Genomic DNA, 14,010 nt, shown 5'->3' with positions numbered 1-14,010 from the left:
ATTAATATTTATTAGATGATGCTTTTTGTTCATATTTTTTTTAATCATTTGTATCTATTATAGCAAAAAGTCTAAATTAGTGATAACAAAATTTTCACTGTGGGAATAATGGTTTAAGTAATTTATAATATTTTAAAAAATTAAGTTGTCAATATTTTTTTCAAATTTTTTATCAAAAAAAATGTTCAAAATAAATTTCAAAATTACGATATTTATGTATTTTTATATGGCATATAGTTTAATTTAAAATGATACATATTTTTATATATTTTTAATTATTGATACTTATTAAATGAGACTTTTAACTTATATTATTTTTCAATTATTTGTATCATGTCATAACAAAAGTTTAAATCATAGATCACAAAATTTGAATGTGAAACTTTTAACAGTTTTAGTAATTTATACTCGTTTTTAAAAATTAAAAATATAATATATAAATAATTTTTTTTAATTTTTATTATATCGTTACTATGATTGTTTGATTTATTTTAATAGCTTAAAATTAAACAAATATAATTATAATACACACTTATTTTTATCAAATCTTTATTATTCAAAATCATTAATTGTCATATATACTTTAGTCACATTAGGCAATTCCGTAATCTTATTTAAGGAAATAATAAATCACATTAATAATGTATATATTGTGGTTTAATAAAAAACTTATTATATATTTAAATGGACCAACCTATTTCTCTAAGGATTCTAAGAATCATTCTAGTAATGACACGTTGCTACAAAAAAATGTTGCAATGCTTCTCAAATAATATATAGGGGATAGGATAAGTGATATTTAATACACTAACATGCATGGGTCCGGACTTATAAGAGCACTAACATGGGAAACAACTAGGGTATTTTGCGTAGTAAATGTATTTATTTTTCCTTCTTGTCAATTATCAATGTTTATTTATGGCTTAAACTTAATTACTTAACTAAGCTAGTTGATCATAACACTTCAATGATATGAGAAAAGTCGACGACCACAAGATATACGTTGCAGTTTTTTTTTTTGTACAATTGAATTTAATTAAAAATTTAAGTGAACTAAAACGATGGTTGCATCAAATTTCAGCAAAAATAATCAAAGTTACAAGTTCGAGTTTCGATCAATGAGAGGGAACTAAAAACATGCTTTGGATTTTGGCTAGAAAAGATTCTGGACTCTGAACCAAAAGTCCCTCTAAGTTTTCTCTAAATAATAAATGTGCATTTCCACACAAAAATTAGGGTCTACTTAACTAGGTCTAATTAATTAAACTAAAATTGTTCTGTATAATCTTTTAGATCATCAAATGTTTAGTTTATTCATCATTTGGAATCAGATTCTGACTAAACTACATTATCCTAAAATAGTTTAAGATGTGTTTTTTTCTTCAATTTATGCATTTAAACCAAACTAAAAAAAAGATTTTGAATAATATTACCCCATTTCATATTTTCAGCTTTGATATATATAACCAGTTGATTGGTATACACCAGATCTTCAAATAAAAAGTAAAATCTACAAAAATAAATAATCAAAGGGGGTGGTCTTAACGGTACAGGTCAGAAGTCCCACGTGCACTTGGGGGGATCTCGACGACGCCTTTCTCTTTCTCTTACAAACTCTCTCATCTCATCTCACTCACAAACAAGTAAACTCTCTCTCTTTCTCAAAAGAAGCTAAAAGCTCAGTTTCTCCTTCATTACACACATAAACAGAGAAACAAGAGAGGACTCAACGAGTTTGGTTTTCTTCATCATCGTTGTTTAATCTTCTTGTAATGGTGGAACACAAAGATCAAGACATGGGAGAAGGGATGCAATGCATAACACATCCTTACACAAAAAACCCTGGTGGTATCTGCCCCTTATGTCTCCAAGAAAAGCTCGGTAAGCTTGTCACTTCCTCTTTCCCTCTCCCTAAACCAAACCACCTCTCTTCTCCCAAATCTTCCTCCTCTCCTTCTTCCAACACCTCTCTTGCTCTATCCCTCTCATCTGGAAGCAACGGAAGAGACAATAACAACAACAACAACCTCCCGTTTGTAATTGCCAAGAAGAAGAGTATGCTCGCAGCTTCTTCATCCTCTTCAGCTAATCTTATCTACAAGAGAAGCAAGTCAACGGCTGCTTCATACGGTGAGGGTTTCAACCAGAGGAAGCGAAGTGGGTTCTGGTCCTTTCTTCATCTCTACTCTTCCAAACACCAAACCACCAAAAAAGTTAGCCATTCTTCTAAGCCAAGAAACCAGATAACAGCAGAGACACCCAAGAGGGTTGTTGGTGGAGGAGGTATTGATATGATAGTGGAGGAAGAAGATGAGAGTACTAACAACAAAGTTGTTGTAGAAACGCCAACAAACAGTGTTGGCAGTGGTAGTGGTGGTGGTGGATCTTCTTTTGGGAGGAAAGTGTTGAGGTCTAGATCTGTAGGATGTGGAAGCAGAAGCTTCTCTGGAGACTTCTTTGAGAGGATCTCTAATGGGTTTGGAGATTGCGCACTGAGAAGGATTGAGTCACAGAGAGAATCCACAAAGGTTATTAGTAATGGTGGTGGTGGTGGTGAAGCAGCTGATGATGCCATGAGTGAAATGGTTAAATGTGGTGGTATCTTTGGTGGGTTTATGATTATGACATCATCAGCATCATCAACCGTTGTTCATCATAAGATGGCGAATAGAAGCTGGGGATGGGCTTTTGCTAGTCCAATGAGAGCCAAGACTAATAGTCATAGAGATCGTACTATTACAGAGTCTTCAACTACTGACAAGAACACATCTCCAAACTTGGACTCAGTTCCTTCCTTGGTTGCTATGAAAAGCTAAAAGAGATAAATTATAAAGTACTTTTAATCTCTATATAATATCATATTTCATTCATGTGTTTAGTTAGTTATTTGGACATTGGTTCGATCTTTTGAGTACAACTAGTAATGTAATGTCACACTATTTTCTATTTCATGCTATGTTCATCTTCATACTCACAAAAGCTTGAAACCTTTAGGAGGATACAATTTCTGTTTGGTCTTGTTTTTTCTATGATTATGTTCTTATTAATGGATCATTATTACCTAATAAACATTAAACAATGTCGAATTTTGTCTTGTAGTACTATTATATTTGTTAGGCCTAATATTTGTATCAAAAGATTCAAAACCCACTTGAAAAGCAGTCAACAGGTTTTAGGGTTCTGAGTATTAAATGAGTGGAATCAAAAGGCCACATGCTTTTGCACATGCATTATGATTCCAACACTCACTAGTTTTATCTTCTTATTTTGTTTTGGAGCCCCACAAATTACAAGTTAAGACATGCAACAACAACAAGAAGTCAACAACATCTACAACACTATCATCAATTTGGTTAGATCACCAACCAGCTAATCTGTATATAACATCACACTAAATGCAAAGCCAACATGTAGTTTGCTGGCCGACCAAAACCACAAGTTTGTAAGGTGGGGGGAAACATTGAAATGTCTATATATAGTGACATCACAAAGCTGTTAGGAATATTAACATTAACAAATTCATATTTGATAATGAGATGATATAATTAATAAGTGGGATTTTTTTCAGACATAACAGCAGTGTTGTGATATCATTAACAAATTCAGATTGAATAATCAGATGATGTAATGTGTGTGGAAGTGATGGTCCGGGACAATGACATCAAAAGTGGTCCACGAGGGTGAAAAATATAAAGACGAACAATTCTGCAGAGTGACAGAAGGGAAAAAGGCTGCCTTCTGACTAAACTCTGTTCATATAAATTATTTTTGATATATATTCAATTTTTGTTTGTTCTTCATGGGGACCCAAATTTGTACTTGTCATACATAATCCAAAAACCTGCAGAAAAATAGATACTTCAGACGTGACCATGTGAATACGATCAATTTCCCGCTGTGAAATATTTATGAAGCATCTTTTGGTACTTTTATTACATCAAAATGTAGTAGAACCCATTAAGATCTTAATAACTATTACTCTATTAGTCCTTGCATTTGACATTTTTGGTTACTAGAAAGTAAACAAATGTCATTGCATTCTGGAGTTTCCGTTGAGGCAGTATCAGCGAACGCACTGTTTAGTGTATATAATAGTTTTTTCTTCTTGTTGCTTTTCAGCCAAGTATGTCTTTTGTTTTTGACATGTTCTGAAGCAGGTACTTGATTGTTTGACTATCACGTAACTTCTTAACATTGATGTATACGTATTTTTTGGTTGCAAAAGTTGGAATGGAGCAAGCATGCTTGATGTTCATACTATGCCATGTAATACATGTACAAGTATCACACTAAGGTTAGAAACATTGATTCTAAGTAATAAGTTTGGTGAGAGTAATAAGCTTTGATATCTTTATTCAACCACATTATTTTAATTTTTAATTTTTAATTTAGAAAATTTTAAAATATCAAATTCAATGCATTTAATAGTGAAAATTTGTAAAAAAAGAAGAAGATAGAATAGTGAGAAAAAAATCATTCAAATTTTCACTACCAACAGAGATAACAGTCATAACACAACCACATTGTTATCCTTTTCTGTATGTACACCAAAATATTTAAGAACACAACTAACTTAGTAACTCTCTCCAACACTATCTACATGAAAAACCTTTCAAAACTATTCTCTTTTCAAAAAAAAAAATCACTCAGCTCTCAGTTGCAGAATCTCCTTCGCTGTCCTAACCCGGAAGTATGCCATATGTTCCTGTGCAAAATCACGCAAACATCTTTAACATTCAGCACTCTTTAGTCTCTCTCTCACACGATAACAGTTTCTAAATAGAGTTTCCTTTGATTTTACCTCAGTGAAACAAAGATCCAGACCTCTGCTGTAGAAGTCCATGTACTTCAGCATAAACATTCCACAATCAAATCTGCAAAATACAGAGAAACAAGTCACACACAGCTAATGTGGATGTACGAACTAGTTAGAAAAGAATGATACCATACCCATTACTCTGCTCAGGAAGGTCCTGCACAAACTCTTGTCTCCATTGACTTACATCAACATCTACTTGATTCTTATCCTTAACTTCATCGGCAAAGTATCTAGCCTGACAAATGAAAAAAAACTACATAATCAGGCTCCATATGAGAAGATTAAAACATGTTTCATTTACTCAAATACTTACCAGCGCATCGAGGATTCTAGGCTCTCTTCCTTTGTACGAATCAAGATACTGGAATTTTCGTTCCTTTATATTAATAACAGCCAAAGTCCAGTGAATGTTCATATGTATAGGGATAAATATCTGTCCACAACAAAAACAAAGGTCTATTAGAGAGTGGAACATAGAGAAAATTCACACAAAAAGAAGTTTACCTTGTCACAATCTATAAGATGGTAACCCAACTTCTTCATTGAAGTCCATCTTCTGACTGCATTGTAGTTGTATCCAGTCCCCGAATTAACTAACTGAGGTATGAGTTAAAGTTATGTCTTCTCGTTAAAATTCATGAACATATATAGGAGACAAAGCCTTAAAACTCATATGTCAGAGGAATGTGTATATAACCTTGGTGAAGAAAAATGTATTGAAAAAATGACATTTGATAAACTTCTTTGGCTCTCTAGCTTCCCTTTCTTTCAGCAATACCAGATACAGATTAATCACCTACAAAGAACAAAGTTCAAGCTTTTAACTAAATCATAGAGGTTTCTAACTGGAAAAGAGTGAGGTTTAGAGCACAGTGACTAACCTCATCGTTCAGCCATTGACCTGGTTTAAGACACCTCAGTTTCTCCACAGTAATGTCAATATTTGAATTCTCATGTGAAACCAAGATGTTGCTGCAGCCAAAGAGACGTTCATAGCATTATATAACAAAAACATTATAAAGAAATCATTAGAGAAAGTAAACAGGAGACCAAACTGAACATTAGCTGAGAATGCATCCTTGACTGCTGTCAACTCTTCTTTGGAAAGTGGTTCAAATGGTTCACTCCGTCCATCCTAAAAAAAACAATTATAAGAAACATAAACACACAAACTTAAGACACCAAAACTATAAAGAAGCCAAACCTCTACTGGTTCTTGCTCTGGTATGAAAAAGGAACGCAAGCTTCGCAACAAACCACGACCCCTTTCTCTCAAAAAATCACCAAAGCCTCTGGCTTTCAGTTTAGAAGTCCGGTTCTCAGCGCTCTTGAGAGCCTTTCTATACGCTTCAAAGCTACAAACATCAGTCACAGGGCGATTCAAACTTTTCTTATCAGCTTGAGGATCATCATCATCATCCACCACCATCAAGCTCCCATTTTCCACACTGAAACCATCTAAAGACACTTCCTTTTCACTCTCTTCTTCCATAGCCACAACGTTCTCAACCTCGTCATCATCGGATATCACCTCCACGTAATCAACCTCCTCCTCGTCGTCATCAACATCAATCACTTCTCTATCCATTCTACATTGCAAACGCAAATCAAGTGTGTTCCTTTCTAAGCTGTTACAGTTCCCATTGAGTAAAGCGTTACCAGAAACTTGTCCTACAGCGTTACGATTCTGTCTTGTGAAAGCAGAGAAACCGAACTTTCGGACAGGAGAAGGAGCGTGGACTTGTCTCCGCAGAGGAGATTTCAGTTCTGGATAACGGTGGTGGTTTCCTGGTGGAGCCATCTCCTTAGACGACTGTGAGAAGAAGATGATGGGTAACTGCTCACAGTCACGCCGTTCATTCGTGTGAAGTGAACCAATTCGATCCTCGAGAATTGAAAAGGTCTCAAAAATCCCCAAACTCGGGAGCAAGCAATTTTCCCAAGTGTTCGTTATGGTTTTCTTACCCTCTGCCTCAGAAAGAGTATTCTAGGGCTGGCTTCCGTTTCGGTCCAAATTGGTTTATAAATAATGTATTTTAATGTTATTTAGTTTTTTGAGCAAAATAATAAAAATGTTTTTAGTTTAACCGATTAAAATTGATTTACGAATTTTAAACTGACTTATATTTAATGTGATTCGAAATAATAAGTTACCTTAAACTGATTGCGAATAAACAAGAGTGATAATTTAATTTATATGTACACGCCAATTTATTATATAATAGTAATTGATTTCTTAGTTATTTAATATTATTATTTTATTATTTCATAATATGTAGAAAAACATAAAATAAATATAAAATATTTATTTTACAAAAGATGCAGATCTTAATCTAAGTATGTATCTCTTTAATTATTTTAAATCATAAGTATTTTTTAAATCTCAGGTCAAAACAAACAAACGAAATGAGAATAAACTTCAAAATCAATATTTATATCGAACAATAACCAAAATGAAAAAGAGAAAAATATTGAAGATAGATATGATTGATACGTAAACGTAAACTTCCCATAACCATAATTAATTTTTAAATTACTAAATGATGATATAATACCGAGCTGACATAGTTTCATTGTAATCAAATAGACCCGAGATTTTTCGACCTAAACGTTAGGTTCTTATGCGGTAAGTAATTTTTTGACTTTTTTTTTTAAATGAGATCAGCTCATCAATAAACAAATTATGTAATTAACAAAAAATTAAAAAAAATTATTTAAAGACCAACATATTAATTCAATCGAGAATATAAATGTATTTTTCTGTATAATATCTCTTATCCTACCTAGTTTAAACCTATTTACTGATCAAGAGCGATTTAAACCGATCTGTCTGCTCAAATTGGATTGAAAGAAAATATTTTTGGTTTTGAATAAAAATAACAACTAATGCTACAAAGACCAGACAATCTGTGTTTATGGTCACTCCAGTGTCTGTAATAATTTGGGTATATAAATCTGTTACAATCTTCACATGTCCTGAGGCTAGGTCTCGTAGAAGCGAAGCTCAATCATGAATTCTCTTTGTTTTGGTGAGTACCACGCGACAGCCTTGGCAGAAGCAAGCACTTGGAGAGCATACTCGACAGCAAACACTGTGTTGTGGATAGTCATAGGGTTAGATCCATTCTTCAGATCAATCCGAATTCCAGACTCAGCTCTTAAACTAAACGGTCCAACAATCTGCAACATATTCCATAAATCAAGTAGCTGAAAACTTATGAATCCTGAGATAGCAGGATAGTTAAAACTTCTTCTTACCTGTTGCTGCAGAGATACTGCTACTTCAGGGCAGATTCTCTGAAACGCTTCTAAACTAGGCTGCCGAGAATTCAAAAGCTCTTGTGCGACACTAGTGGCGCCGGAAAGGAACCTCAGACCATGAGGGAAGTCTAGTCTAGCGTGGAAGCGGGTGAGATCAAAGAAGAGCTTCTGAAAGTTTCCATATTGAGCTGTGAGTGACGCACGTCCTAAGGCATCAGCCATGAATCCGGAGTTTACAGATGGTAAATGAAGAGAGAACCCTCCTACACCTTCAGAATCCTTCTCAAGTTTTGTTCTTATTGAATTTTCACCGAACGCTGCAGTCATCACACTACCTGTTGAATCAAAGAAAGTTAGCAATAGACTAATGCTGCTTCTGAAAATGAGTCTAAGAAAAACTTATCATACCGATGATTCCAGATACTGAGACATGAGGACTACTGAGAAAGATGTCATAAGGCTTGCAGGCTTCTAGCTTCGGAGTGATACCTCTCCAGAGATCCATGTTGGCTCTATAAGAAACCGCGGATTTTAAAGACAAACCAGGAAGCAAAGAAGCTGGAGGAGGCGCTTCCACATCCACTTCCACATCATAATCAGAATTAAACTTCTTGGGCCTTCCACTGTGATGATGCAAACACAAACGGTAACTTAGACCAGACTCAGCAGGAAGAGAAGCTAAATCAATAGCCATTGACAAAGGCACATCCCAATATTCACCATCTTTATCAACATACAGTCCAGGCCAAACCGCTTCTGCTGTCAGAGTATGAAGCGGAAACTGAAAAAAAAAAAAACAGTAGCAATCACTAAGTAAATACAATCACATTGGGAAAATTTTGATAAGAGAGGAATTGCCTTGTGATTGAAGACAGCTTTAGCTCTTGGATTCTTGTTAGGATCACATTTGTAAGTATCATAGGTGAGAAGCAGAGTATCCTCTGGTGTTAACAACAGCTCAGAGCAGAAGCCTAACGCGTACAAAGACTTATCCTTTAACTGCTTGCCGAGTGTGCTTAACCGAGAAGCTGACCCTCGAACAAAAGCTTCAGTCTTTTTCACCTCCGACACGAATCTTTGAACATCGAACTGACCCAGAAGAGACACAAACCTAGTACATTACAAAACCAACATGATCGACACTATCAGGACAATAAAAATTGGATCTTTAGGAAGAGTGAAGCTTGAGGAAGTGTTACCAGTTGTTGGGGAAAGGGAAAGTGAGGACTTTTTGGAGAGAGAGGCCACCAGCGAGAGGGGAGAAGGAAGGGATGAGAGGTGTGGCCATGAAGCGGTGGAAGAACTCTGCTTGCTTGGGGCGAGAGAGACGAGTTCCTCTTGAGAGACCTAGTGGGAGAGGGTCGTTGGCAACGGCTCGTGCCGTGGCTTCGAGTGTTATGGGAGTTGACATGTCTAGCTCCCAGATGTCTCCCTCTCCGACCCATCTCAGTCTGTTCATCGCCGTCGTTTTCTGCCGTCGCTCGGTTTCTAGCTGAACCTCGAGATGACCGAACTTATTCGTTAATCTTTTGGTTCTGGATTGGCTCGGAGAACAGCCTGACGTTTTTAGGTTGCATAAGTCCAGTGCGTGCCATTTTAATTCGGTGACAAATGTTGGTTTGCTTAATACAAATATTGCAATATAAACTTTATGCCTTAAAAAAAAACAAAAAAACAAAAAAACAAAACTTTATGCCTATGTGTTATTTAATGGCTCGTTTTCGGGAAAAATAAGTGAAAAGTTATATTCCATATGTCGTTTAAGTAATCTCACACATTTAAAAATATTTTAATTATCAAATTTTACTCTAATTTAATTATTAGAATTCTATAATATATATTTATTATTTTAATAAATTTAATTAATATTTCAAAAAATAAATCAATAAAAACATTTGGTTTAGAATCATAAAATAATATTTATTATACCAAAAAAATTAGTTTACAGCAAAAAATAACTTGAAAGGGAAAGAGTATTTTATTGGTTGGTGGGGGTGTTTCGCATGGTTCCTCTAGGATTCCAACTTAGCCAGTCTTTGAACCCTAAACCATCAGACCTCACATTCACTCACATGCTTATATGCATCTTTAGACATACAGAAGCAAAACACATCTCTCTGTCTCTTAACGTTTTTCTTTTTCTAAAAGGATTTTATAATGGGAGGTTCTTGGCGTTTCTTGTTTGGCTTCTTCGGCAGCTTCAAGGCATGGTGGAGGAGAAGACAGAGATCAAACCCGGCAGGAACAGACGACGAGATGTATGGTGAAGATAGTGAAGGCAACTTCTATAATTGGTACGTTGTCGAACCAGCTATTAACCGGAAGTCCACTGATTTCATCAGAAGGTTCCACGAGACTCGTGACTGATTCCATCACTTTCTTATTCTTGTTCTTCAGCTTAAGCTTCTTTAAACGTACGTAGTCGTTGGGAAGAAAATTTGTTCTTATATCGTAGTATGTGTGCTTCTATGTGATTCCAATAAATGTAATCCTAATTCGATAAGCTTGTTCAAGTTTATTATGTGCTTTTTTCTCTATATTTAGATTCTTATTGTATGACTTATATCAAACGCTTGTTTATGTTTTGAGATATACTTGATAACTCTATGAATTGTGGATAATAAATTCAGAAAAGAAACCATAACAATTTAAATTGAATGCTTCCACATATATTTATTTGTATGTTTGTGAGGGATCTGTTAATTTATATGTAATCTACTGGAATGTATTCATTAAACCATGGAATGAATACGATGTCTTCTCCGAAGGTAGAAAAAGGTATCCCTTGCAAACAATGCAGCAAGTAATTAACATGGGGTTACATATGATGATGCAAAGCTGTCACTGAGAGTGAGAGGATTGATATATCGTTCTTATTCATTATTCACATGTACTATATATATGGTTTTTGGTTAATATTAGAATATATGACTTCACCAGACAAAGTTGAGGATAGGTTTCTAAGCATATGTTGACAAAATAATAAGTCCCTTTTTATTATAAGACGATATGCATGGACTAAATAATGGAAACTAAACTCCTTTTATCTTTCAAACTCTTGGAAAAGAAAAATGAATGTATGTTATAAAGAAGGAACTTTTGTAGGCACGAATCGATACAAAAGCAATGAGAATATATTAAAAGAATGATATGCTTATAATTGAGAAGAAGATATGTGTCCCAAACTTTAAGACAGCTACCAAGCGCTCGTAGGTTGGTGGTAAAGGAGGTACAGCTGTACTGCCCGCCACCCGGGTTCGAGTCTTGGCCACAACGGATTTAACATCCCTTCCGTTGGGGCGCTGGACCCCTTTCGGGGGGATAGTTGGGAATGTGGCTGTCCAGATACCAGAGTTATCAAAAAAAAAAAAAAAAAAACTTTAAGACAGCTTTGAAAGCACTGCTTTGTGGTTAAGTATCAGCATTCTATATATAGGCTTAGGCACTTTGTTACCTTTATATAATTCTTGCCTTCTTCGAAGCTTCTCGCCTTTGTTTTGTTTTTGTTTTGTTAGGGAAGATGTGTCTTACCCCTTTTACTTTACCTTTATCTCTGTTTCTGTGATAACTAGATTTTTAAACCTACGTTATGCATGTAGTTTCATTCCGACAACCCTTTATACACAAGTATGCATCGTTTGTTCTCGTATAAAACTCGAATGTATTAATGTATGCTAAACTCTCTTTAATGTTGTTTAAAAATTTCTAACAACATTATACATTTATATTAATATATGCTAAACTTTATTTCATGGTACTTAGACATGACTATAGTTTTAAAATTTTTAATTTAATAAATTTTATATACTACATAAATCAGTGGACTAAACATTATAAAATATACATTCTCTGGAGAAACGGACACAACATATATTTCAAACCTCTTTGACCATCATCGTATATTTGTTAAGGATGCAACTATGCAATAAAAAAAGATTATCAATTTTTTTGATTTTTCTTTTAAAATCTGAAGGTTAACCCCTACAAAAATTAGTTTTTCGGTAAATGCTATATATAATGAAATTTACACTCTTTAATGTTGTTAAAAAATTTCTAACCACATTATACATTTGTATTAACGTATGCTAACCTCTCTTTCATGGTACATAGACAACACTATAGATTTTAAAATTTTAATTTCATAAATTTTATATACTATTTAAATCAGTGGACTAAACACTATTAAATATATATTCTCTAGAAAAAAAGACACAACATACATTTCAAACCACTTTGACCATAATCATATGTCTGTTAAGGATGCAACTATGCAATAAAAAAAGATTATCAAATGTTTAGAATTTTTTTTCAAAATCTGAAAGTTAAGCCCTACAAAATTGAATTTTTCGATAAAGGCTCTATATGATGAAGTTTACACTCTTTAATGTTGTTTAAAAATTTCTAACCACATTATAAATGACTCTTTAACGTATGCTAAACTCTCTTTCATGGTATAAAGACATCACTATAGATTTTAAAATTTTAATTTAATAAATTTATATACTACTTAAATCAATAGACTAAACACTATAAAATATATATATATATATTCTCTAGAGAAACGGACATAACATACATTTCAAACCTCGTTGCCCATCATCATATATCTGTTAAGGATGCAACTATGCAATAAAAAAAATTGTCAATTTTTTTGATTTTTTTTCAAAATCTGAAGGCTAACCCTTACAAAATTGAGTTTTTCGGTAAATGATTATATATAATGAAGTTTACACTCTTTAATGTTGTTATAAAATTTCTAACCACATTATACATTTATATTAATGTATGTTAAACTCTCTTTCATGGTACATAGACATCACTACAGTTTTAAAAAATTTAATTTAATAAATTTTATATACTGCTTAAATCAGTGGACTAAACACTATAAAATATATATTCTCTAGAAAAACGGACACAACATACATTTCAAGCCTCTTTGACCATCATCATATGTCTGTTAAGGATCCAACTATGCAATAAAAAAAAGATTTTATTTGAATTTTTTTCAAAATCCGAAGGTTAGCCCGTACAAAATTGAGTTTTTGGATAAATGTTATATATAATGAAGTTTACAATCTTTAATGTTGTTTAAAAATTTCTAACCACATTATAAATGTGTCTTAATATATGCTAAACTCTCTTTCATCGTACATATACATCACTATAGATTATAAAATTTAAATTTAATAAATTTTATAAACTTCTTAAATCAGTGGACTAAACATTATAAATTATATATTCTCTAGAGAAACGGAAAACGCATACATTTCAAACCTCTTTGACCATTATCATATGTCTGTTAAGGATGCAAATATGCAATAAAAAAGATTGTCAAATTCTTTGAATTTATTTCAAAATCTGAAGGTTAACCCCTACAAAATTGAGTTTTTCGGTAAATGTTCTATATAATGAAGTTTACATTCTTTAATGTTGTTTGAAAATTTCTAACAACATTTAACATTTGTATTAATGTATGCTACACTCTCTTTCATGGTACATAGATATCACTATAGTTTAAAAAAAAATAATTTAATAAATTTTATATACTACTTAAATCAGTGGACTAAACACTATAAAATATATATTTTCTAGGGAAACGGACACAACATACATTTCAAACCTCTTTGACCATCATCATATGTCTGTTAAGGATGCAACTATGCAATAAAAAACGATTGTCAAATTTTTTGAATTTTTTTCAAAATCTGAAGGTTAACACCTTACAAAATTGAGTTTTTCGGTAAATGCTCTATATAATGAAGTTTACACTCTTTAGTGTTGTTTAAAAATTTCTAAACACATTATAAATGGTAATTAATGTATGCTAAACTCTCTTTCATGGTACATAGACATCACTATAGATTTTAAAATTTTAATTTCATTAATTTTATATACTATTTAAATGAGTGGACTAAACACTATAAAATATA

General features: G+C 33.2%; 3 protein-coding genes across 4 annotated transcripts; 1 reads left to right on the top strand and 2 right to left on the bottom strand.

Annotated features, from left to right (window-relative positions):
* Positions 1–628: 628 nt before the first annotated feature.
* On the top strand, positions 629–3,013 carry LOC103849619. Its single transcript, XM_009126365.3, has one exon. It carries the CDS (start codon positions 1,773–1,775, stop codon positions 2,814–2,816), a length of 1,044 nt encoding a protein of 347 aa, XP_009124613.1. The 5' UTR covers positions 629–1,772; the 3' UTR covers positions 2,817–3,013.
* A 1,455-nt stretch (positions 3,014–4,468) lies between these two features.
* Positions 4,469–6,779, bottom strand: LOC103849609 (ubiquitin-like-specific protease 1A). Of its 2 annotated transcripts, XM_033291024.1 has the most exons (10): positions 6,685–6,764; positions 6,024–6,645; positions 5,875–5,954; positions 5,701–5,791; positions 5,517–5,615; positions 5,324–5,416; positions 5,133–5,252; positions 4,951–5,054; positions 4,802–4,874; positions 4,469–4,705 (listed from the first exon to the last, which is right to left on the bottom strand). In XM_033291024.1, the coding sequence occupies exons 2-10, from the start codon at positions 6,618–6,620 to the stop codon at positions 4,643–4,645; spliced, it is 1,320 nt and encodes a 439-aa protein (XP_033146915.1). In that variant the 5' UTR covers positions 6,621–6,645; positions 6,685–6,764; the 3' UTR covers positions 4,469–4,642. The 2 variants fall into 2 exon arrangements, with proteins under 2 accessions (XP_033146915.1, XP_009124609.1); XM_009126361.3 differs by having other exon boundaries at positions 6,024–6,779.
* Positions 6,780–7,658: 879 nt separating this feature from the next.
* LOC103849598 (protein TRIGALACTOSYLDIACYLGLYCEROL 4, chloroplastic) lies at positions 7,659–9,670 on the bottom strand. Its single transcript, XM_009126357.2, has 5 exons — positions 9,280–9,670; positions 8,939–9,191; positions 8,489–8,861; positions 8,078–8,415; positions 7,659–7,999 (listed from the first exon to the last, which is right to left on the bottom strand). Exons 1-5 carry the CDS (start codon positions 9,537–9,539, stop codon positions 7,802–7,804), a joined length of 1,422 nt encoding a protein of 473 aa, XP_009124605.1. The 5' UTR covers positions 9,540–9,670; the 3' UTR covers positions 7,659–7,801.
* Positions 9,671–14,010: the final 4,340 nt, after the last annotated feature.

Source organism: Brassica rapa, chromosome A01 (assembly GCF_000309985.2).
Source record: "Brassica rapa cultivar Chiifu-401-42 chromosome A01, CAAS_Brap_v3.01, whole genome shotgun sequence".
In the NCBI taxonomy this organism is placed as follows: Eukaryota; Viridiplantae; Streptophyta; class Magnoliopsida; order Brassicales; family Brassicaceae; genus Brassica; species Brassica rapa.
Note: the sequence above shows the minus strand (reverse complement) of the source record. Positions and strands in the feature narration are given on the sequence as shown.